The sequence below is a fragment of the Haliaeetus leucocephalus genome, unplaced genomic scaffold (genome assembly GCF_000737465.1).
Source record: "Haliaeetus leucocephalus isolate CR32 unplaced genomic scaffold, Haliaeetus_leucocephalus-4.0 Scaffold323, whole genome shotgun sequence".
Lineage (NCBI taxonomy): Eukaryota > Metazoa > Chordata > Aves > Accipitriformes > Accipitridae > Haliaeetus > Haliaeetus leucocephalus.
Genome location: NW_010972759.1, coordinates 13,682 through 39,247, shown reverse-complemented (window position 1 = coordinate 39,247; position 25,566 = coordinate 13,682). Strand labels below are relative to the sequence as shown.

Below are 25,566 nucleotides of genomic sequence, written 5' to 3'. Positions count from 1 at the left end.
AAAAAAAAAAAGGGGGGAAAAGAAAATGGGAAGAGGATTTTGTTTGTTTTCTGTTTCAGGAATTTCAGTAAGAAACTCCATAGTTAATCTCAGGAGAAAATTGTTCTTTGTGCGTGAAGTGGTCTGCAGGGAAGAAAGTACATTTCTCAGTGATAGCCCACTAGTGTAATAATGCAGTAACCTGCGCTGTGCGAGTTATCCTGCGTAGCAGATTCATTGCACATAGTCCTTAAGAAGTGTGTTATTTAAACCTTGGGATTAGGGGTGACATGGTTTAAAATCTGAATAATTTATAAATTTTGCTACTTTATTAAATTAGTAATGTAATTGATGATAGAGTTTTCAAAGCTGTGACTTGTGTTTTCCTTTTACCAGTGGTGTTTCTCTGGGTCTAGATGGGCAAGAGGAAGTTCAGTGGGCTGGAAATCACCCTGATCGTCCTCTTCTGCCTGGTGGCGATCATAGCCTGTGTCCTCATTGGGCTTTTAGCGTCAGGACAATCCGGAGTCAAAACTACAGGTAAGTACTTCCCATTGCTGCTGTAGGACCAGAGCAAAAACCCTGAGTGGGAACTGCTCAGCTTTGCTTGCTGAGACTGTTGTAAATGCCACTGAGCTTCAGGAACTAATCATTGGCATCACTTCTGTCACTGTTTGATTCAGGGTTTTCAAGAACATGGATGTTCAAGTAAGGAAAAAAAAAATCACTCTAAGCACTGTAAAAAACCCAACAATACCACTGTAAAGTACTGACTCTCAGTGTTACTGTTATGTTCTTATCATTACCGAAAGGTGAATCATGGGAAATTCTTCCTACACATAATATGAGTAAAGTTACCAGTGATGAACATAATAAAGAGTGTGACTCAAAATTTATTTTCATGAAAAAAAACTTATCCCTTCCTCCAAAGATTGGACTTGTTTTATAGACATAGCACTGGTATGATTTCACAATTTTTTAATATAAAAAAGACAACACTGAAAAAAAGAAAAGGGATCAGGGGGACAATGTGGCAACAGCCAAATTGTGTGGAACATAGATTGTAACCATAAAAACCTATAGTGTTTCCTGTATTGGTACATTAGAAACCACTTGTCTTACAGGGGTGTGATACAGAGCACCCTGCTTTACATACAGTTCCATTTTGTGTGAGTAATTCCGTTTACACATGGGGATTGAAGCAAAAACTTGGAGGTGAGAATGGCAGTAAAATAAAAATAATTGCTTATCCAAAACAAACACTTTGGTGTTTTGGTAAAACTGCCCATACAGACTAATATCTGCATATTTGGTGCCTGTTTCAGTCTCAAAATGAGTAGGAGTCTGCCTGAGCAAAAAGTACAAGTGCGTATATTGCAGATAATGCAAACAGGCGAGTCTGTGTATTTGTGTGCATCTCAGTCTGAGACAAGAATTCTACACTTCATAGTTCTTATTCCAAACATGTGCAGTGTTCCAAAATATATGTAAAGTAGCTTTCATTGTTGGGAGAAACTGAAAGCAACCATCGGGTATCCTTTTGTCAGCTAAAGTTGCCAAGAGGTCACCTTAAATTCGGTCTGACGAACCTGAAATCTAATGGAGCATCTTAATGGAGCTTTAAGGTGCTTTTGCCTGATGCTCTAATTCCAGGTCCTGTGGAAGAACAGTATTCAGGGGAAGGAGCACCTGTGAGAGCAGCAGCACAGTACAATTAAGAAAAAGAAAAGTCCTTCCAGTTTTAATGTGGCGTGTATTTTCACAATAGGCAATGCATATTGAGCTACAGTGCTGGGAATATCCTAAGTCAGAACTCTATGTTTAATGCTGGAAAATGTTTGAATTAGGCATTAGTTTTTAAAAGCCCAACACTTCCGTTGTTAAATATGTGCAGATCACTGATCCTGAAACACCAAGATTTGAAGTCCCTCATGAGCATGTGCGACCTTTCACTGAATCCGCAGCCTCCAAATTAAACTACAAAGTGGATGTCAAGCAGAACCCCTTTGGCATTGTGGTGACCAGAGTGAGCAACGGTAGAGTGCTGTAAGTAACGTTGGTGCTTTTTATGAATGACACAGATCTCATTGGTTTTCTCTGAAAGCCCATGTTGCCACGCAAGCAATGTATGTCCAAGGTGCCCTGTGTGAGGTGCCCCCTTGGACATGTAATCTACTTCTCTTCTTTTGACTGATGGATGTTCTGCAAGGCCTTCTGCGAGGCCTTTGGAAACAGATTCTGGGATATGGAGCGCTCTGTCTAAAAGGTTTTAGGTCTGGCTCTCTGTTCACTCTCCCCCAATCCTAGGGAAATCTTTACAGTTACTTTGTTCCATCAAATTGGGGAATTTTTATGATCCGGAGAACTCCTTGCCAGTGCTTCAAATCACATGGGAACGCTCTTCATTGCATCTTTTATCTCATTTGTCGCAATCATGGTGAAGCTCTGAATCACCAAAACCAGGTTGCCCTTCAGACCTATGATATCCATGAATAGCTGATGCAAACCTCTGATAAGCTGGTCACGTAGTGCTGTGAGTAAAATATTTGACAGACTTGTACATTGAGTGCTTTCATCCCATTTAGGTACTAAAAATAAATAAATAAAACAAACCTAACAGTGTGGCTTTAAGGCCTGTTAGAAGGGGGAAGTGTCAGGATGAACATGCTTATTAAATCAGTCCAAGAATGATTACCTGTCAGAGTGCTAGGCCAGTTGGATTATCAACGCTTCAAGTTTAATAAATTAGCGATTACTTTTATGCTCTTATTAGTATTGTTTTCTTGCTTAGAATCCTCTATAATGATTGATTTGCAATTATAGAGAGCACAAAAGATGGACTTGGTATTCAGCAGTGCATGACTGATTAAACAGGTATGTGGAGGGGGGAATAAGAAACCTAGTCCAATAGAACCATGTTGAAACAGTGCTCTGGAAGATTGTCTGTATTTCCCTTCGGCCTTTGTTTAATTTGATAAAAGCGGTTGCATTTTCTGTCTGTAAAGAAAAAAAATTACATTGATGCTTGACTGAGTTTGAGTATCTTCAAGCAAGCTGTTGTTAGCATGGGGTAAGGGCAGCCCCTCACAGATAAATGCCTGATAAATTTGTTTACACAAGATGAGGGCTTTCTGCCACCTCCTAAACAACCACACAAAAGGGAGACCTCTTTGGAGAAGGAAGAGAGGGGACCAATGTGTTATCACAGTTCATGACAAAAATCCTAATTACCCAGATAGTTATAAAGCCTATGACCTTCCATCATCATTTGTTACACTTGAGCCCCTCAAAAGAGTTACAGTTCTGACTGACCTGTTACCATCATCATTTGCAAGACAACCTGAAAGATTGCCATAGTTTCATTGGAAATACAAACTTCTCCCCCCCCTCAAACGTGGTTTAACTCATAATTATGTTCTATTTATGATTGTTTCATTTAAAAAGTGATGACTGATGGAAACTTGGGTACGGGTCCATTTTGACACATTTACCAATCGGAAATGTTCAAAATCTTAGAGGAATGAAAGAGGAAAATGAACATGATTAAGGTCAAAAGGAATGAAATGTAATGTTTTGATTGATTCCATGAGTTGTGGGAGATCCTTACCCAGGATGATATTTGGTGTTGCTTAGGAAATGCAAAGCGGTCCCAACCGTTCCTGTGCACTTGGCTTCTTAGGGAGATATTTAATTCTATCGCTAAAATAAATGGGACCAAAATCCCAGCATTCTTGTCATGATAGAAGAAGATCCCATTTGGGTGGTGGTGTGGGCACACACCTGGCTGTAGAAGCAGATCCCTGTGCATGGTGCCCTCCATCCATCAGGATGCCTAAGATGCCCAGCGAAGCCTTTTTGGCAGCATCGGGGATCGGAGGCGGGGGGTCACATCCTGAAATGTTGCTGGTCAAGCGAGTCTAGAGTCTGGTTCACCGTTACAGCTGCAATAGCTCAGCAGAGCTAAAGGAAGGAGAGCGAATCAATGAGTCCATTGCCTTGCAGTGAGCTGCTCCTCAGTGCACCCCATGGCAGGAGTCGGGCTGCTTCCCGCTGCTCGCTGCCTCAGCACCGCTCAGATTTCCCCACTGTTTCCCGAGTCCTCCCTGTAGAAAGGAGGAGTGAAATTAGGTTTTGCCAAGGTATTTGAAGCTCTTGTAACCCTTGTTTGGAACAGGACTTGTTTGTCTGTAATGAAAAGGGAATGGTAAAATGTGCAAAACTAAAATAACAGAAGAAACTTTATTGATGGAATTGACTTTTACTGTGTGTTTTGCTAATAGATGTAAAGGAGGAATATTGATCTCCGCCTTGTTCCGTTTGTACAGATATATACGATAGTCTCTGTATCTATGTTCAACACCACCAACTTCACATTCCTTAAAAAGCTTAGCAGTGGCTTTATGCAGAACCTGCCACAGGAGATGTGATAGCCATCAAATGGGATTTGAGCCATGCTAAGGATCACATTATCTCTTCAATCTGTGCTTGTCCACTCTTGGGTTATTCGAGAGCTAGCACACAGCTGTAGTCTGCCTTTCCCTGTAGCGACTGGCCTAGCAGGACACAAGAGCGGGTCTTGTTCACTTTTCCCAGCAAGAAAAAGCTGCAATTGATCTGCAAATTCTGATGGAGTGGATTATTTTTGTGTTTCTGTCCACCCACAGAAATTTTCCATCTGCCCCGTTACTGTGAGTGGCCACAGAGAGTGGATTCAGGATTCAGCACAACAGATGCAGGGTGGGAAGCTTTGGTGGAAGAGGGGAGCGCAAATGTACCCCTGAAAATAGATGGGCCACTTGTATGAGAGGTTTCCGTAAGATCAACAGGCACCACTCATCTCCTCATCTGTGCAAGGGTCGCTCTGCTCCAGCCCTGCACCATCCCACCTCCCTCTGCTTCAGGTGTCTGGATGGAGACCTGAACCTGCTATCCAAGTCTAACTAAAAGGAGTAGAAACAATTATTGCAACAACTCTTGGTAAAATACTTCTTTTTTTTTTTTTTTAAATGGTTTCATCAGGTTTGATACTACCATAGGACCACTGCAGTATGCTGACCAGTTTTTGCAGCTATCAATCAAACTACCTAGCAGCAACATCTATGGCGTGGGAGAGCATGTGCATAAGCAGTACCGGCACGATGTTAACTGGAAAACCTGGCCCATGTTCAGCAGGGATATTGGCCCCTCTGGAGTAAGGACTGGTTTTATTCCACCTCATTCTTTGCAGATGACTTCTGTAATCCAAACCCACTATGCAGTAGACACATTAGTAATATTCACTGAGTTTTTCCCCAAAGACTTGTCAGGCACTGCGTGTTATTACTAAAAGCTAGATGGTACAGATAAATGTTCCCTGATTTCTGATTTTTGTGTTGATGTGCAGTTGAAAACCAGTGGATAAACATTAATGTATGAGAGTCTTCAGTTTCTACTGATAAAGAAAATAAATAAGAGTGTGTCCTAATGCATTGCTGCATGCAGCATTCAGTACAGATGACACATGCTCCTTCAGTTAACATCCTTGTAGTTCAGCAAATGATGGAAAAGTTCTCTTTAACAGCTGTCTCCTTAGGAGATAAAGTTTGTCTGTTACCTGTTACTTGTTTCTATAGTTTGTATGGCTGTCTCTATGAAATGATTTTCAGGGCACCCATTTTTTGATAATTGTAAGAGTATTTATTTGTCGCTATTACTTCAGTTTCATAAAGCAACCACCCATACGTTTTACTTTGATTTAGCACTTCAGTGTTTTGCTGAAATAGGAGATATACTAAGAGAAACTAGAGCGTGAGACCACTATATGTAATTAATTAATAATTTGGAATTTATACTGTTCCTTGAGACACTTTCTCACTATCCTCTCTGGTTTGAAGATAGTTCTTACCTCAATGGCTGTATTGAGTGTAGACTCATTAAGCTAAACTAACAGTGAACAGAATCAAGTTAGGCTAATCTCAAATTGCTCAAGTTCTGTTTCTCATTAATTTGTTCTGAGTTTTCTTTTGCAGGGGAAGAAGCACAACTATTACAACAATTGTTAAAATTTCTAAGGTTTTTGTCGCGAATAATAATGGAAAAAAAAATTAGAAAGGAAATAAAAAAGAAGCAAGGCACTCTCTTATTTCCATAGAGTAGACATAAAAATGATTACCCTGCAGGATTAATAGAAATATAGATTAGATGCAAAATCTAATCTATGGTGAAAGGTGATGCAAGCACCCTTCAAGTTCTATTGTTCACTCGATGTGCATATATATTACCCAGAAATAGTACTGCAATATATGCAGACTTGCCTGAAGATCCATCATATCTGCTTGCTTATGTTATCTATATATTTGGGGAAGATTTTTCTTTTAATGGGAAATGTTCTCATAAAGGAGAAGAATGCCAGGAAAGAGAAAACAGAAGTGTAGGAAAGTATCAGGATTTTTATTTCTGTTGTTTGCTGTCTTTTGATAAGTTTCATGTTCTACCTGTGATATATTTTGAAATATCCCAGAACACATACTGTTATTAGATTTTAACAGCTTACTTTTTCTTTTTATCCTTTAAGGCAATGCATAACTTATATGGAGTTCAAACTTTCTTCCTGTGTTTGGAAGACAGCACTGGAGCCTCCTTTGGTGTTTTCCTAATGAATAGCAATGCCATGGGTAAGAAAGCTTTCTCTGCAGGTCTGAGCAGTGCAGTTAAATATCTTTTTAAATGATCTGTGGGATTGGGATCCTAACTGTAGTGTTTAGCGTATGCAACATAAGCAGTAAGTAGCGCACAGTTAACATGAAGATTGCGCTGGAAACCTGAGGGACAGAAACCTATTTGAAGCGTGTGCAGCTTTGTGCAGATGTGCAGAACACTGGAATCAGAGCCTAAATTTGGAGTTAGCAATACTTGAAGTTATTTTCTTTAGGTAAGCATGCATATATGTATGCTTTACAGAGCTCTTCACGCCTCGAGGCTGGAAAGTTGTACTAAAAATTTATAGATAAAAGTTTGAGCCATTGGATTTCTTCTGATTCTCTTCTCTGTAGAATGTAAAGGAATGGAAATATGGACATTTAAAAGAGTCATCTGAATACATTTCCCCATCATTGCAAGTTCAATTAATGCTTTTGTGTTCCTTAGGTATATTTGGTTTGTGTTTTTTTCATAAGTAAATTTTCTTATCATCAATTAGAAAATTACAAAGGTGTTTTAGAATTAGCTGGTATTCAAAATTGGTTTTGTGCACTCTTGTCCGGCAGAGTTTGTGGTGCAGCCTGCTCCAGCCGTGACCTACAGAACCATTGGTGGGATCCTTGATTTCTATATCTTCTTGGGGAACACTCCAGAGCAAGTAGTCCAGGAGTACCTGGAGGTACCTTTAGCTAGAGAGATTATGCATTCAACAGATTTTTAATAGTTTGGGATTTTTTTTTTGGGAGGGGGGGGTGTCCGCCTCTTTATATGACAGTATGTCTTCACTATGTTATCTATTAACTGAAAATATGACTTAGTATGTATTTAACTAAGAATAACTGTTAGTATGTCCTTAATGTGACTGCTGTCATTAGTAATAGCTAGCTGGTGTTAAGCTGGGGTGTAGATATTTTTAGTTGGCCTATTACGGACAGCTGAAACGTGAGCGCTACTCTTGCTGGAGATGCTGGAACAGAGACCATGCAGCAGCTTGAGGCCCATCATCAGTGTGTATGGCCCAATTGATTTACACAGTGGTCATTGGAGCTAGAAATGGTCTACATGGAATAACTTATGATTCCTTGCTGGGGCTTACTCTTGTTATAAGGACAAATTCCTGTTCATATGACAGTATTATAGGGTAGATAATGTGCTTACATGTATGTCATGATTTTATGGTCATAAGATATCACTGGTATCTTCTATGCTTCTTGAGATCTGCTTAGGTTTCATCCTTTAAAGAATGGGGATTGTCCCAAAATATTTGTGTTTCTTAAAATAAAGAAATAATCATAGAAAAGTATTGCATTTGGGAGTGGGCTGCTCATTTCACACACTCAAGCTTAGTGTATATTATTCAAATAGATTTGGAGAGTATGGATCTAGGGAAATGGGCACCGAGGTGACGCACGCAGCCTCCACTGACGATGAGTGGGATTTTTGCTCTCAACTTGCAGCTCGTGGGACTGCCAGAGTTGCCTTCCTACTGGAGCCTGGGCTTCCAGCTCAGCCGCTGGAATTACGGGTCTCTGGATGAGGTGAAGAGAGTTGTGGAGAGGAACAGGGCGATTGGACTCCCTTATGTAAGTATGGGGTTTGAGGAGGGCAGCAACCACACGAAGGCAGGGCTCTGCAGGAGAAATGACCCAGAGATCCTGATCGTCGTGTTCTGCAACTGCTTCATTTCAAAACAGTTTAAATTAGTAAATTTCTAACATACAGGCTTCTGGTGTCAAAGGGTTTTGTGCATTTTCATGGTAGTCCCATTATCAGAATGTGGGACATGGTGGAGCTTAATTACAATACATTTCATTTGAACACATTATTGTACTGCTTTTTCAGTTATACTTTCCAACTATATCCACTTACCTTCTCATGATACCTAATCCATGTATTATTTTTTTTAATTGTCCTGTGGACAGTTATGGAACTATATATTATTCTTAATCGACAGCCAAAGGTAAAGTACAATTAATTTTTAAAATTAGATTTCAGATTACATTAGCCTGATGGCTTAAATAGAATGAAAATACTCTAATGTTAAGCTAAGAGTTGAGGAAGAACTGTTCGGATTTAAAGGGATAGCTCTTGAAGTCAGGCAACTGCAAAGAAATAACCACACGTCCAGGGGCTATTTGAAAGGGTGCCAATATACACATTAATTTAAATTCTGTTAATGTTGAATGCAGCTCTTCTTAGGCACAAAAGATGTGTCAGTACCATTAATTAAGGCTGTAAGTATGAGATGAGAGGCACGTCGCAAGTGGTCCCAACAGCATACTTTCTGCCAGGCTGCAGTAAAGTCCCAACAGTAAATTCACTATAGGACAAACAGGAATTGTCAGAATAAATTGTCTTGGACTAATATACAAAACCTTTACATATCACTTCTCATGTTAGAGCTGAACTCCCTTCCCTTTCAGGATGCTCAGGTTACTGATATTGACTATATGGAGGAAAAGAAAGATTTTACTTATGACAAAGTGAAGTTTCGAGATCTCCCTAATTTTGCAGCTTATATGCATGACTATGGACAAAAATATATTATCATATTGGTAAGCATTTAACTATTTCTTTTTCCCATGTAAATACTATCATTAGAACTATTTATTATTATACTTTGCTTATTCTATGCAGTTATTACATTTAGTGCCTAACATTCTAGTAGTCTGTAATAATCGATGGAGTGTATCCTGGTTTCTTCCTATTTTTTTGTTTTCTAATTTTATTTTTTTTTAGGATCCTGCTATTAGCATACAAAATCTAGTTGATGGGACTCCATATGGAAGCTATGTCAGAGGAGAGAGCAAAAAAGTCTGGATTAATGAATCGGATGGAGTAACAGCATTACTTGGGGAGGTAATTGCATTTTTCATGCATTTGAACTTGGTCTGTTGTCACTGTTACGGTTTAATTTAGGTCAGGGGGCTGCTTTTAAACTCTCATTTTTCTGAGTTGCTTCTTCCAGTAAAATTACCTGCCAGTGAGAACTAAGTTTATAAGGTCTCACTTAGGATATGATACTTCTCAACCTTTCTTGATTTTTTTTTTCATTTTTTTTATGTTAAACAAAAAAGAAAACTAAAGTAGTTTAAGGCTCAGGGACAATTCATCAGCCAGCTCCTCTTTATTTTCAGTAGTGACTGAAGAGCCAGCTCCCACATTACCCCTTTCATTTATAATTTTAACTTCTATTGAGAAATTTTTCTGTTGTGTATTGTTCCTTGTATGACTTAAAAGCAATTGAAAACTCCAAACTTTAGAAACTCATACTCTTTCTGCCTTCCTTCAGCATGCAAGCTATTGTCACTCTAGCAGTTTGTTGTTCAAAATCATCATCAGATCACTGTATTATCACTGCCTTTGAAGGCAAACTGGGGGGGTCCTGGTGGACAACAGGCTGAACATGAGTCAGCAGTTTGCCACTGCAGCAATGAAGGCAAATCAGATCCTGGGCTTCATCCACAGGGCATTATAAGCAGAGATAGAGATGTGATCATCCCACTCTACTCAGCGCTTGCCAGGCTGCACCTGGAGTACTGTGTTTAGTTCTGGTCCCCACTATTCAAAAAAGATGCAGACAGACTGGACAGTGTCCAAAGAAGGGCCACAGGGATGATCAAAGGGCTGGAGAATCTGCTTTTTTAGGAAGGACAGAAGGAGTTAGGTCTTTTCTCCCTGGAGAAGAGAAGGCTCAGAGGAGACTTCATCACAATATTCCAGTATTTAGAGGGCAGCTACAAAGAGGACAGAGGCTCTCTATTCACAAGGAGCCACATGGAGAATATGAGGGGCAACAGATACAATTTGCACCATAAATTTTTTACAATGTGTCATGGTTTAACTCCAGTGGGCAACTAAGCACCACGCAGCCATTCACTCACTCCCCCCCACCCAGTGGGAACAGGGAGAGAATCGAAAAAAGAGTTAAACTCATAGGTTGAGATAAAGACAGTTTAATAGGACAGAAAGGAAGAAAATAGTAATAATGATGATGATAATAATTATAATACAATACTAATAAAAAAAGGATTGGAATACGCAAAACAAGTGATGCACAATGCAATGGCTCACCACTCGCCGACTGATGCCCAGTTAGTTCCCGAGCAGCGATCTGCTCCTCAGGCCAGCTCCCCCGAGTTTATATATTGGGCATGATGTCATGTGGTATGGAATATATCCCTTTGGCCAGTTTAGGTCTGCTGTCCTGGCTGTGTCCCCTCCCAACTTCTTGTGCCCCTCCAGCCTTCTTGCTGGCTGGGCATGAGAAGCTGAAAAATCCTTGACTTAGTACAAACACTACTTAGCAACAACTGAAAACATCAGTGTGTTATCAACATTCTTCTCATACTGAACTCAAGACACAACACTATACTATTAAAACATAACACTATACCAGCTACTAGAAGAAAATTAACTCTATCCCAGCTAAAACCAGGACACAGTGAGAACAATCATTCATCGGAACACCCTCCCCAGGGACACAGGAGTCCCCAGCAGTGGAGGTTTTCAGGCTGTGATTGAACAGGGTGCTAGATGATCTCATCTGGGTTCCCTTTGAAAGATGGGACCAGATGATTTTTTCATGGTCCCTTCCAACCTGGGTTGTTCTATGATTCTAGGAACTCTTTTTAATATCATTAAAAGTTTAATTAATTACTTCCCTTCTAATATTGCAGGTGTGGCCAGGGGAATCTGTGTTCCCAGACTTCACCAACCCAGACTGCACTAGCTGGTGGGTGGAAGAATGCAAACTGTTTTATAACGTAGTGCCGTATGATGGGATCTGGATTGTAAGTAATTCAGAACTCTCTTTTTTATTTTTATTTTTAAAAATAGGCAAGGATAGATGTTTATCACAATTTGCATTGAATTTGAAAGGGATGTTTACTATAACTAACCTGAAATCAGTGCAGGATGTGTAAGTCTTCTGGTGCTGAATTTGCAATTCAAATTTGAATTTTTAAATTTTAATTTGAATCATTTATCATGGCATTTAAATGATCAGTGTGCTGGTTTTTGGATGTTCAGTGACACTTTAAAATGCTTCAACTGATGAACTGTTGCTAAAGGCAAATGCCAGCACACTTCTATATTCAGAATGGCAATATTTGGACACCTGCATACCTGCTTAGTGAATGTGTGATAAACAGGTCCTGAATACAGGGTATAATATGAATAATCTATGTATCTGTGCTCCAAGTAGCTCATGGAATTTCCAGTTAGTGAATCTGCAATTGCTACTCCATTTAAGGATTTGGAAAAATCAGGCTCCCTAGACAGGTTCTCCCACAAAAGGACTAAAATACAGTCTGGTGCAGTGGATTTTAGGTACAGTTTTTGGAAATCAGATGAAATTAAGAACCGTTTTGACTGACCAGATTAGTTTTTTAGAGGAATATCCTGTAATAAAGCTTCTAAAACTGGGTGCCTGAAGGAAATCTGTACTTAAACTTCTCAATCCTTCTCTCAGAGCATTCTTCCTTTTATTCTTTTTGTGGTTTTCCTACTTCCTTTTACTTAAAAATAAATAAATATTTCAAAAGAAAACAAGAACCTACTGAATATTTTGCCATGCGTTTTAAAAGGCTGTAACAATTTTAAATTAATCTGTATGGCAAAATACAGTCCTTCAGCTGCTATGTGTGTGGTGGGTTGACCCTGGCTGGAGGCCAGGTGCCCACCAAAGTTGCTCTGTCACTCCCCTCCTCAGCTGGACAGGGGAGAGAAAATAAAACAAAAGGCTCATGGGCCGAGATAAGGACAGGGAGAGATCACTTGCCAATTACCATCACTGGCAAAACAGACTCGACTTGGGGAAAAAATCAGTTTAATTTATTACCAATCAAACCAGAGTAGGGTAATGTTCTTACCAAACTGCTCCAGTGTGGGTCCCTCCCCTGGGCTGCAGTCCTTCAGGCACAGCCTGCTCCAGCGTGGGTCCCCCGCGGGGTCACAAGTCCTGCCAGTAAACCTGCTCCAGCGTGGGCTTCCCACGGGGTCCCAGCCTCCTTCGGGCATCCCCCTGCTCCGGCGTGGGCTCCTCCCTGGGCTGCAGGTGGAGATCTGCTCCCCCGTGGACCTCCCTGGGCTGCAGGGGGACAGCCTGCCTCACCGTGGTCTTCCCCATGGGCTGCCGGGGAATCTCTGCTCAGGCGCCTGGACCATCTCCTCCCCTCCTTCTGCACTCACCTGGGGCTCTGCAGGGCTGGGGCTCTCACATCTTCTCACTCCTCACTCCAGCTGCAGTTTCTGTGTCCCAGCAACTTTTTTTCCTTTTTAAATATGTTATCCCAGGGGCACTACCCCTGTCGCTGATGTGCTTGGCCTTGGCTGGTGGCGGGGCTATCTCAGAGCCGGCTGGCATTGGCTCTGTCGGGCATGGGGGGAGCTTCTGGCAGCTTCTTACAGAAGCCACCCCTGTAGCCCCCCGGTACCAAAACCTTGCCATGCAAACCCAATACAATGTGATACAATGAGTTTTTCTCACTTATTTTTGCTGACTCTGTGGTTCCATCAAGTGAAGCTATGAAGTGTAAGACTGCACAGCTCTCTTACAGAGAGCAAATAGTTTGAGTGAAGGAATTTGACTCCAGTGCCTCCATGATGCATTTGCTCTCTTCTTCCATGCATGCTTTTCCTGCAGCACATTCAGGGATGCACATAGAAATGCACTTACAGCACTACCACATAAAATATTCATGGAAGGAGACAGCACAGTTTGAAAGTATAATGGTTTGGAAAGTATTATAAAGGAGATGTTTAAGAATATCTAGTCACCTTGTGTATTTTGACAGTAACAATGTACATTCTGGTTCTGCATTTCTCTCCAAACACACGCTCCATACCAAAGCCATTTCCTTGAGAGATGTGTGGAGTTCGTCATAGGTAGGGACAATGTATACATGAGCACCTCTTGCAGTTTCTTTCTGTGGAGGAATAAGATGTAGCTCTTGCGACATGATGCTCACCTGCATATAGAAGTCTATATTAATACAGAAATGAACCAGATCAGTATCTGAGTTATATCATTCTTGCCTAATTGTATGGTACAAGTTCCAAGTAATTATTCCTTAAAGGATAAGAGAATAGAATGTAAGACTTTGTTGGAAAAATATACTTGAGGAAACTTTATTACATTCTGCACCTTACCTTTTCAGGATATGAATGAAGTATCCAACTTCGTTAAAGGCTCAAAAAAAGGTTGTGCGCAGAATGACTTAAACTATCCTCCTTTCACTCCCAGTAAGTCCATCTACTTTAACCAGAAACCAAAATAGTAAAAAGTTTATGAATTACTGTGCGGTTGGCTACAAGGATGCAAAGTAATTTTAGGGTAGTTCTTATGGGTGGGGTTTGAAAATTACTATTGACAGAAAATACCGGTATACTTTGGCCTTTGTTGAAGGCGTGGTTTATATAACTGGCTTTCTTCCCTTTTCAAATTATTACAGAATATTGTTGTTGCATTAATTATGTCTGATAATATAATGATCTTCTTTCACTATCAGTAGTTTTTGAGATGTATACAGAACTAAAATGGAGTTCATAGTTTATATTAAGTCATAGGTTTAATTAACAATTGCCAACATGTTGTCAGATGATGATTCAGAAATTTAGAGTGTAGTTATCAGTTATTCCTTGAATGAGTGCAAAGCTCAAGAGTAGAAAAGGTCACAGAGCAACAATGAATCAAACCAGCAGCCAAGAGTAGTGTTTTGGTTTTGTAGTAGAAATACTGGCCTTAGTGCAAACATTAAAGAGAAAAAAGGGCTTGAATGTCAGGAATGTGCATTAAAGAAAAGATTAGAAATATTCATAATAAAAATGTATTTTAAAAATTATTTTTGTATTCCTTTATTGAAGGTATTCTTGATAAGCTCATGTTTTCCAAGACGCTTTGTATGGATGCAGTGCAGAAGTGGGGGAAACATTATGATGTCCACAGTCTTTATGGATATTCCATGGCCATATCAACACAGAAGTAAGGAATGCATCCTAAAATCCTTACAGAAAGGTTTCAGAACAGTACATGGTCTGCATTTTCCAAAACAGCAAGAGATTTTACTTCTAAAGGAACCCAATTCCTGGAAAATACTGTATTATATTTAAGCCAATGCAGCTAAGGCAAAATCTACTAACTAAAGCTGGTAGTAAAAGCCACACATTGGTTGTCAAGTCTGTATAGAAAGATTATTTAAAATTAATGTCTTGAACTTCACTAAAATACACTTGGTTAACTGTAAAGGAGTCCACATCCCAGGGATGAATAATTATTGTAAATCAGTCAGTGTAAATCTGCCTTATATAAAACTATTCATGTCTTAGTCATCTTTTTTCCTTTGTATAATTCCAGTCTCATTTCCTTTTAAGAGTCATCAAAGCACTGTTTCCTGGAAAACGAAGCTTCCTTATTTCAAGGTCTACTTTTGTTGGATCAGGGAAGCACACAGGACACTGGCTGGGAGATAATGCAGCAACATGGGATCACTTAAAATGGGCAATACCTGGAATGCTGGACTTCAACCTCTTTGGAATTCCTTATGTATGACATCAGTTTGTGACAGCCTTTCAAAACATATGGATAAACAGTAACTCTGCCTCTGTGATAACAGATTATCTAACAATATGCTATCTAGATAACCATCTTAGCTTTTCAGCTCCAAATTAATCCCCTTCAGGAATCTGGTTTTAACATTTTTTCCCAATTATTGATTTTTTGTTTAGGCCACTTATTTTGATTACTGTAGCTGTGTTTGTACAGTGAGATGAATGTGGGTAACAAACATCTTATATATTCCAAGCTACCTGTTACTTCTAGTAATTTTTAAACACTAGTCATCGATGTGAAACACTTTGGTGTTTTCCTTATCATTTCAAATGAAATAGAGACATCCATTTATAAGGGAAATAGCCAAATTCCTTTCCACGATTTAAATTTGTATGGCTCTTGAGCTTTTTTCCTATTATATGCATATTAGCATCAAACAGGAAGGTAAAGATTTGGAAGAAATAGAATGATGGGCAATGTTAGCTAGTATTCAGTTTAATTTTTTGGACAACTTCGTTGAATTTGAAAGAATAAATGTACAAATATGTTGAATGGCCCAGTCACTCTGGCTAGCAATTAAGGTTGAATTAATGCATCTCTGAAAACTAGAAGTTTTGTGTAGAGATTAGATGTGCAGCGTACTGTACATCCAACACATTCTGTTTTATTTTTAAAGATTGGAGCAGATATTTGTGGTTTCTTTGACAACACCACAGAAGAACTTTGCAGACGATGGATGCAAGTAGGAGCATTTTATCCATTTTCCAGGAATCACAATGCTGAAGGATTCATAGTAAGTGGTGCTTTCTCTTACAAAATTCTCTGTTACCCAACCACGTTCCCTTTAATAGTATCACTAGTAATCATTACTATCACTGACAATTATGTAGCTGACCAGTTTGAAAATGGCAGAAACTGAAACTCTCTTTATGAAACCTTAGATATGAGAGGTTTTGCTTCATACAAGTTGATTGAGGTTACACTTAATTGGCAACAGTATCATCACCATCATGTGCCTATCACCAAGGGCAAGGACTCACTGCTCTGTGACCCATCAGACTGACTCTTGGGAGCCCTTCAGCATGGACCTGACTGCATCCCAGGATGAAACACAGGCTAACCCTGATGTGCCCTCCTTGCAGATGGGCAAGGAGGGACATGCAGCACAAAACACAGCGAGCCTGAAGGAGCAGGACCTCCAGTCACACCACCCAAAAGGAAAACACTGTGTAGCTGTGCACCATTGAATTTCTGCCTCTCTGAAACAGCAGCCACTTTTTGCATGTTTGGCAGAGTGTTTTCTTCATGATGAAAATATTAATTATCCAATATTTGTTTTCAGCCTCAGGATCCGGCTGTGTTTGGACCTGATTCGGTCTTGGTGAAAACCTCCAAGTATTACTTGAACATTCGCTACACTTTGCTGCCCTACCTGTATACACTCTTTTATAAAGCTCATACTCAAGGAGACACAGTTGTGCGGCCAGTTTTGCATGAGTAAGTTTACTCATCAGCCTTTGTGATAGTTTTATGAGGAATAAAAAAACCAGACACATTAAATGTTGTTAGGGACTTTCTAAACACTGATGTAGTCTGTGAAAATGCACGTTGGAATATATATAGACAACTTCTGAATTCATGAAATACCATTTTGGAGTAATCAGAAGAGTAATCAGAAACCATCTATAATTTCTGCATATACTGCATATATTATTATCAGTCACTCTTAGGAGTTGCTATGAGATGTAACTGTTCAGCTAATCAAATTATTCTCCACCATCATATATACATATTAGAATAGATGTTTCCTTGCCTGGAAACTCTTGAATAAGCTGCATCAAGAACACACGTGCACCTACAATTTCACACACGTGTAGAGAACACTAACTAAACTAGTAAGACCTTACCTTCTCATCTTCAGATTGCCTCAGACGAAAAAAAAAACAAAAACCAAAGCAATTTTGATATGACACTCTTCAGTCATGATTCTAGACAATCTGATTCTAGACAATCAGTACACTGAAATATTGGGATTGCTGATGGTGGTATAGTTCATAAAACCCAGTTACTGCTCTATCCTTCCCACGTGCCCAGGTTCTACTCTGACGAAGTGACATGGAGTGTGGATAGGCAGTTCCTGTGGGGTCCTGGGCTGCTTGTTTCCCCTGTACTTGACCCGGTAGGTTTGGCTGTTTTGGTATCTCTCTCATAACCACTTCATGGGGCACAGGGACACACTGAGTGACCAGTTCCAGCCCTTTTCTCTGGCAGGGGACTGCAGCATTACATCCCCAAGGTACGCTATTCCTGTCGCTCCTTTATTGCTCTGATTAGAAACCACCTCCCAGTTCTGAGCCTTTGCTGTTCAGTCTTGTGACAATTCTGTTATTCCGCTTAAAGGTTATAGCTCCTCTACTATATACACATTTCTTGCTGAAATCACACTCCCCCTCGGTTTTTTATGCTGAACAAGCTGAACTGCAAAAATAGGCTCTGCCATTTCCCTGAGGACCCCAGGAAATTTGCTCTGGTCCCATTCTAGTCTGAACTCTTCTGTCTTGACCAGACCTGTAAATTCTATTGGCAAAGCAATTGCAGAGGGCCTTGTTTATTAGTATTAACACAGCTCTATCTCCAGTGCAAACATGGGGTTTTGCTAGATGCTTAGATTATATTTACTTTTTCATGGGTACATCATATTACTGACTGATGGCTGTTGATGGATTCCTAACAAACCTCGGGTTTGCTTCTTCTTTATTTTCTTTTTTTCCCCCTTCATTTATTGCTTCCAGTGAGGAAGCACACAGCATATTTTTATCACTGCTGAAATGGAAAATCTTGCACTTTGTGCTAGTAAATCCCACTCCTATTTTCCAGTCCTCTAGGGAGTCAAAGTCATCTGGACTGATACTCTGGTTCACCTCAACTTTGCATCATCTCTGAATTTCCTTCAGAATCAGCTTGTCTTGCTGCATTTCAGCTTGTCTGTGGTGTAACAAGAAAACAAATAGGTCGTGGCTTATGCTGTGGCAGAATCTTGTAAATAATGATTGTTAATGCCGGTAACACATATGCCATGGAGAAGCACAAAATGTTTGTTAAATACATAAAATGAAAGCAAGAACCTGAAAGATGCCAGCCCAGAAAAATGTGAAAATAAAGAAGATACAGTGATCCTTGTGGCTATGATCTGAGCCACTGGATTTGAAGCACTGTGACTTTGGGCTGCATGCAATGAGCTGCCACGTTGTAGAGTGGTGATTCAGTGGTCTCCCAGTAGATTTGCAGAAATTGTACTTGGATTGCTCTCTTCCTTTCTGGACATCATCATAAAAACCATTACAGAAAACAGCAAAGAGGCAATGTGAACTTTAGTTTTACTGGAAAATTTAGTTTATTTGATTAAGTTCCCTTCAAATATGAAAGTCGTTTCTTTGTTCACCTTTCAGGGTGTGGATGTAATTCAAGCATATATTCCCGATGCAGTATGGTATGAGTATGATACGGTGAGTAAATGCAGCGGATACTATGGGGAGACTTTCTAAACGGCTATGTGAAAAAATAAGATTGTCAGCCCTGCTTTGGTGACAGAGACCTGAAGGAAAGCCCACAGGAAGGAAATGGTGAGACAGGGGATGAAGGGTGGTGGGGTAAGTGCATGAATCAGTGCCTCAAGAAAGGACACAGAGGCGTGGAGCATAGTGCAGGAGATGGGAAGACAGATTGAGTGCAAACTTTAACAATAACTGTATTTGAAATAAAATAAAATACTATAATTATAATTATAACATAGAAGAGTCTGCAATTATTCTTTACTAATCTCATTTCTGCAAATAAGTTTCCCACCGCTGTGATGATCCTTTTGATGGCTGAAAAAGGACATTGCTCACGTCAGATTCCCATATTCATGTCAGAGTCCCAACAGGACTTGCTCTCTGTGTTGACTGAGCCAAAACTAAATGGTGAGAGATGCTGAGTTATGACATTAGATCATATTGACTGGTGGAGTTGTTTTATCTTTATGTGCCCATTGGCACATAGATATTTACATAACTTAAGCCTTTTCTAAAAGGAAGCGTTACGATGAAACTCAGGACTTAAGAATAACGTTCCCAGCAGCGAGTAATGCAACATACCCGTTCTCTTTTACATCCCTGTCAATAAGGGGGTAAAAATGTCAGTGAGAAAGCAATGGACCGATATGTACCTGCCAGCAGACAAACTGGGACTCCATTTGAGAGGAGGCTATATTTACCCTACACAACAACCAGCTAACACAACAGTTGCAAGGTATGCTCCAAATCTGAATGCTTTTATGTTTGGGCTTTCTTTTTTTTTTCAAGACTGGGCTCAGGACTTTCAGGTTACAAATCAGTAGCAGCCTGTTGTGTTTAGCATTTTCACCTTGAAATATGGGAATAAGAGTGAGCCACACCTCACTTCCACAACCGTTTACATTACAGGTTCAATGATTAATTACAGGTTTAGTTGCATAGCATTTTGTAAACTTGCCATGTATTTTAATCCGTTTACATGAAAATGAAAGGCAACCAAGGACTAATCTAAGGCAATTCTCAAAGTATTGCAACCCCCTTGAGTGTCACGTTCTTAACATGAACATGAAGGATGTATTAAGACCGTTTAGATCTTTGTTATACGTGTAAGACAGAAAGCCTCTCTTCCCACAGCCGCAAGAATCCCATGGGACTTATAATTGCCCTGGATGACAACAGCGCTGCTTCTGGGCACTTGTTCTGGGACGATGGAGAATCCACAGGTGAGCAGGTACCAATAGTGCAATAAGTATGATTAACAAAGCATTATTATGTACAAGTTTCAATCTTCCTGCTGGTTTCATGGAGCAAGAACAAGACTTATAAGAATAAGATTTATAGGTTTTTGTGTTCAGGTTTCACTATAGCCTTAAATATGTAAAGGTTTGGTGCATTAGCATGCTGACTGTTAAACCATGCTGTCAAGATTGATATATATTCTGGTATATATCCAAATTAGTTTCAACGGGTGCAAGAACACACATAATTAGTGTTCGACACTAAGAATTGATAGAAGATGAAAAACTAGCACTGTTATTAAGTCTCTGGAATTACTTAAATTGCTTGTGAAAACAGTAGAAATTTTGTTAACTCAAAAGTGCGGTATTGGAGCCAACGTTTTTTCTGCCATCTGGTTTCCACGGGATACTGGTGCATAAGCACGCGAGGAAGCGTGTACGGGCTCTATTTGTCACGTTGCCAACCTCGCCTTTAGTAAAGCTGCCAGAGAACTTGTTTCCCCCTGGGACAGTCACTATGATTATGTCAAGGCCTGTCAACCTCATCGCTTGTGATCAGCTGGCGTCAGTACTACTTACCTCACGAGGTTTTCTCTGTCAAACGATTTACAACACACATACCTTTTTGCTTAGTGTAAGATTAAGGTCACAACTTAATTCAACTGAAGCTGAAATTTAAAAACAAACAAACAAACCAGCAACCACAACACAAACTTTTAATATCAGGTTGAATTCGTTTTAGCTTTCAGTAAAGTTAATGCTTTTGGAATACGTGCATGTCTAAGGCAAGCAGAGTTCATTCTAGAGCAATGGAAAGGGCGTTTCCATTCTATATCCGTAGATATATTCTTCATTTTAATCTGGAGGTGAAGGAAATGTTGAAAAATGAAGTCTCTTGAACGGTGGGATTTTCTGTGGGATTTCTGAGGATTTAGTTTAGGCATCCTATTTCCATTAAACTAAAAGGGTTTGGGGTACTTAAATCCTTTAGGCTGCTTTTGCAGCCTTTGTCCTTTATTGTGTACTTTTTAGAAAAGTCAGCAAGCAGTTCAAAGGGTTATCCTGAAATGATTTTTTGAAGAACTTTTTCAAAATACTCAGGCTTGTACTAAAATGATTTAAGGACTTGTATTTTGCAGATTTTGTTGTTTTATGTGCAACAAACTGTAACAGTCAGAGCTAAGGACTTTGGTTTATGGCATATGCCAGTTAATACTGTTGCACTTCAAGCAGACCCGATCTTCTCTAATTCACGTCCTACTGTACCTATAGGCTGCTGTCAGTGGCAAAAGTGTCAGAGGTTTCTTTAGCTACACTGGAATAAAATGTAGATTAGAAAATAGGAAAATCTGCAACAGTTAAGAATGAAGTTGGAGTAGTATTACCATTGAGGTAAAAATAAACAACGCTACAATATTATGTGCATGTTTAATTTATAATCCTGAAAATTAGGTAGAGATCCTGCAGACAGTGATTCATGGACGTATCTTATACACAATCTGTCTAACTATGCATACATGTTTTCAGGAGACATCTTCATGTGAATTAACCTCACCACTGAATTGGTGCATTCTTACCTCTGCCTTCTGATACAACTAATCACCTTCTTCTAGATACTTAAGCAGTCCAGTTTCTCTGGCTTATCCTCCAGTTGCTAAAAGCTTCCTTTTTCCTTAGTCACAATCTATTATTTGTTTCATTTGTGCAGGGCCCGTGGCTCTGACAACTTCCATGGAACCAAGCACCTCTTGAGATTCACAGTTGCACCCCCCCTTTCCTAATTTCATAGCTACCTTGTCCTCTACATTATGCATTCAACCAGTAGAGCTCCCTTATGTTATTTTAACTATACCAATCATATCTCCCAGAAAAGTTTTCAAGCCTCTACTTTTTTTAAATTTTGTGGAAGTTTGGGATGCTTTTAAGAAATAGAGCTGTGATTCAGCTGATTATTGCTGCCGTAAATATTGAAGGCCTTGGGTGGTTGCTGATATGACAGCTGTATGTACTCCTCTGTCAAGGCCTAAAATAACGAAGGTATTATTGTTCTTGCTTCTGTTGAGAAACAAAACAATAAAACATCTTATGATTTTATTTCCTGCCCAAAACTTACAAGTTGCAGTCTTTTCAGGGAACCCGTTTACAATTTGCTTGCAATGACAGTATTTTTCTTTTCATACATGGAAAAAAAAATGCCAGATTGACACTCAACTTTTGTATTTCTTTTTCCCAGTCATGTGTTATTTCCTCTCTTAGAGATCTGTGGCAGAAAGTATTGTCATTTTTGCATGTAAAGCACTTATTTAGGGTATTTTAAAGGATTAACTTTGAGCCATGCATCTACATTTAAGAGAAGGTAAGAAGGAATAACAGTAAAATAAAAAACTAGTACATTTTAGAAAAGCTGATTTCAATGAATTTTTGGAAAATTTGGAAAATTTGATCTCCTGGGATACTGGCCTAAGGAAAAAATAAAAAGAGACATTTCAGTTCCTCAAATAAACATTAGTAAATATTTGAGTTGCTCACTGTAGTCTCTGAATGCAGTAATGCTAATAGTTAGCAACGTATTAGTCACTAGCAGTGTACAGTCCTGGTTTCAATGCTGTTCCTTTCTGCACTGCCAGTGTAACTTCTTTCTTTACCTTTTAGGTACAGTTGAGAGTAAAGCCTACATTTACTATGAGTTTACAGTTTCCAATGTAAGTATTTTGTTTTAAATGATCTTATTTTCATCTTTTATTTTTATCAATAGTATCTTCAAAGGGCATTCTTTTCTCTCTCCTTATTCTCCTATAATATTTACTGAGAAGCAAAATATTTGACAAAGTCAAAGCAGAGTCAAATGTTCAAAATACTGTAATTTACTGGGGTGAAAATCTGCTATTTGTCTTTTCTTCTCCTCGTTAATGTAAATATCTAAAGAACTCCTATTTCCTTTCATAAATAAACTCAGCAGCAATATTTATTGAATGGGAGAACTATAAAGCATCAGTGGCAGTTAAAACAGAGTCAAAAAGGAGGTGAATATAGAGTTTGTGATTCTCAAAATAATAGAAATTTGAAAAAAATCTTTGTATACTGTAAAAATATATATCTGAATATCTCCAAAGAGTGAGGAAGACCTACGCCTTGTCCAAACCCACAGAATCTACTTCATGACTAAGTTTTAATTTTTTTTTTAACTGAAACTGCCTTGGCAGGGTTAATTTATGTCAGGGTGAAGTCTGGATAGTATTTTTGTTCAATATTGACTGGAGCTATCATATGACAAGGATTCCAAGTACTTAACATATTTTTTTGTATCATAATAATAATATTTGCTAAACGTGTTCTTTTCCTTGCCATGGTGAAACAACAGGGCAGCAACTGAGAGAGAATGTATAGGAAGACAGGAGTACAAGCACAGGAATAGAAAGTGGAAGCACATGCATTAGTTTGGGTTTTTTTTAATCCTATGTAATCATATAATTATTTGTGGTAAGAAAGCTTAGTTACTATTGCAGTTTGAAACTCTTGTAGCCAAATCATCAGTTGACCGCAGTGAAGTTGAATTAAAAATTAACATAAACTTTCATGTGGTGGGTAATAAGGAAGTTATACACTAGCATATGTGACAGCCATGGTACAGTTCCGCTGTTTGGACTCTTAATCTAATAATAACTAATGCAATTCAATAGGAACTGGTATTTTTATATGAGGAAAAGTGAATATGAACCTTCACTTGTTAGAACCTGGCAAGATCACAGTCGAGTAGAGGTTATCATCTGCCCTGTCACAGACATGTGTCAGCCTTTTCTTATTTCCGAAACAAGCAAAAAAGAAGCTGAAACATAACTATGAAGCATATTATGTACATGGTAGAAAAGCATTATTGTGATAACAATAAGCAGGGCAATAATTGGTATGTTAGGGAAAAGGTATTGGCTTACTTTATGCTACAGTATGAAGATGTAATTAGAAAAAAAAAGTTAAATCACAAGGATTTTTGGCAGAATTTCTTTTTTTTATTATGAGAATGTGATCACTATTATATTTCAGAATGTGCTACAAATGACTGCTATAAACAGCAATTATACTGATCCAAACAACTTGAAATTTGAAGAAATCAAGATATTGGGAGCGCTCCAGGAAATAACGGCAGTTACTGTGTCTCAGAACAATGTTGTGGAAAGTTCTCTACTTAATATCACCTATTATCCTTCAGAAAAGGTAAAACGATAACAGAAAAATGGGAAGTAAACATCTTTGAAATTGCATCACCTTTATTTTATATATTGCAAAGGACAGTACTCAGTACTAATGTTGTTTCAACAGAATATCTCATGTATTTTACTACAGAACAAAAGTACAATTGCATTCAACTCAGCTGCATAGAGAGTGCATCTAAGTTTTGCTCTCAAACCCTCAGTGCCAGAGGAAGTTTAGTTATACAGTTATTCATGTAGCAACATTTAGTTTTTAAGAGGAGGAATAGCTTTGGGATTTTGTTTGATATTGGAGGAGGGTAACAAATACTTGTGTTTTAGATGAATATTTATGCATTGATTTTTAAAACAAAATCAAGCACACTGTTTAAACCTCCTTTATCACTTTATACAGAGTTTTGCACAGGATGAATACAGGAAAGCAGCAACACAGTGCATTTATGTGCAAAGCGAGTGAACGTGCTACTGCTAGTGGGAAGCTTTCATCAAAGTGCTTTCCCACACTAAGGATAGTGCTGACATTGCTTTGAGCTTGCATTGTACACCCTCTTTCCTTATTACAAGCACCTGAGTTACCTGTTATGGTATCTTACTTACTGAATCAAAATGAAAATATTTTAACTTTTTCTTATCTCTTCATTCATATTTCAAAATGTGAACGAGCTGTGCTATTATCTTTATTCCTCCTTGCTTCCAAGGAAGCTGTGGGATTGACTCAATTTTTTTAGATTCATAATTTTTCAGATTTTATCTGCAAGAAGTTCAGTTGTGTGTGTTTGTAAAACTGAGACTATATCAAACGTTACAGGACAGGGGGTTTTGTGAGTTGTCATGTAGCAAAGTGTATTGATCCCGAGGACTGGCATCTCTGCTGATGGAAGGAAAGATGAATGTGATGTGGGATTGAATAACTGTTTCTTGTTTAATATTTATAGGTTGCTCATATAACAGGACTTCAGCTTGAACTGGGAAAATCTTACACGGTAAAATGGACTCAACAGCTGAGTGTCAATGAAAGGTTTAATTGTTATCCCAGTCCTGATCCAACAAAAGAAAAATGTGAAAAACTTGGCTGTGTCTGGGAAGTAAGTAAAAATTATTTCTCTAAACTAATTTCATAGAAATGTTTCCAGAATCATAGCTTTCTCTACATAGTCGTTACAGTGGAAAAAGTAGTTGTCAGATTTAAATAAAATGGGGGCACAGACATCAGCTGGCCTGTACTAGCAGATTTTATTTACCTCACTAAAACTAAGGTAGTTGGCAACCGTGTAAGCTCTTCCAAAGTGTATCAGAAATTGAGGGAAAAGGTGGTATTTTTATGAAAGATGGAAAGAAATAATATTAATTATGAAAAA

At 38.9% G+C, this 25,566-nt stretch overlaps 1 protein-coding gene across 1 annotated transcript in view; it reads left to right on the top strand.

Moving 5' to 3' along the window:
• Window positions 1-25,566, top strand: part of LOC104834233 (maltase-glucoamylase, intestinal-like) — a 46,531-nt gene that overhangs the window by 7,531 nt on the left and 13,434 nt on the right. Inside the window, exons 5-24 of the mRNA XM_010571401.1 lie at window positions 1,874-2,025; window positions 4,999-5,170; window positions 6,533-6,632; window positions 7,224-7,336; window positions 8,115-8,240; window positions 9,081-9,212; window positions 9,397-9,516; window positions 11,337-11,450; window positions 13,818-13,902; window positions 14,524-14,641; window positions 15,031-15,202; window positions 15,885-16,001; window positions 16,551-16,705; window positions 17,303-17,387; window positions 18,658-18,714; window positions 19,374-19,498; window positions 19,897-19,985; window positions 22,653-22,702; window positions 24,042-24,212; window positions 25,144-25,293. Coding sequence (XP_010569703.1) covers window positions 1,874-2,025; window positions 4,999-5,170; window positions 6,533-6,632; window positions 7,224-7,336; window positions 8,115-8,240; window positions 9,081-9,212; window positions 9,397-9,516; window positions 11,337-11,450; window positions 13,818-13,902; window positions 14,524-14,641; window positions 15,031-15,202; window positions 15,885-16,001; window positions 16,551-16,705; window positions 17,303-17,387; window positions 18,658-18,714; window positions 19,374-19,498; window positions 19,897-19,985; window positions 22,653-22,702; window positions 24,042-24,212; window positions 25,144-25,293 — 2,403 coding nt within the window. The remainder of the gene's footprint in view (window positions 1-1,873; window positions 2,026-4,998; window positions 5,171-6,532; window positions 6,633-7,223; window positions 7,337-8,114; window positions 8,241-9,080; window positions 9,213-9,396; window positions 9,517-11,336; window positions 11,451-13,817; window positions 13,903-14,523; window positions 14,642-15,030; window positions 15,203-15,884; window positions 16,002-16,550; window positions 16,706-17,302; window positions 17,388-18,657; window positions 18,715-19,373; window positions 19,499-19,896; window positions 19,986-22,652; window positions 22,703-24,041; window positions 24,213-25,143; window positions 25,294-25,566) is intronic.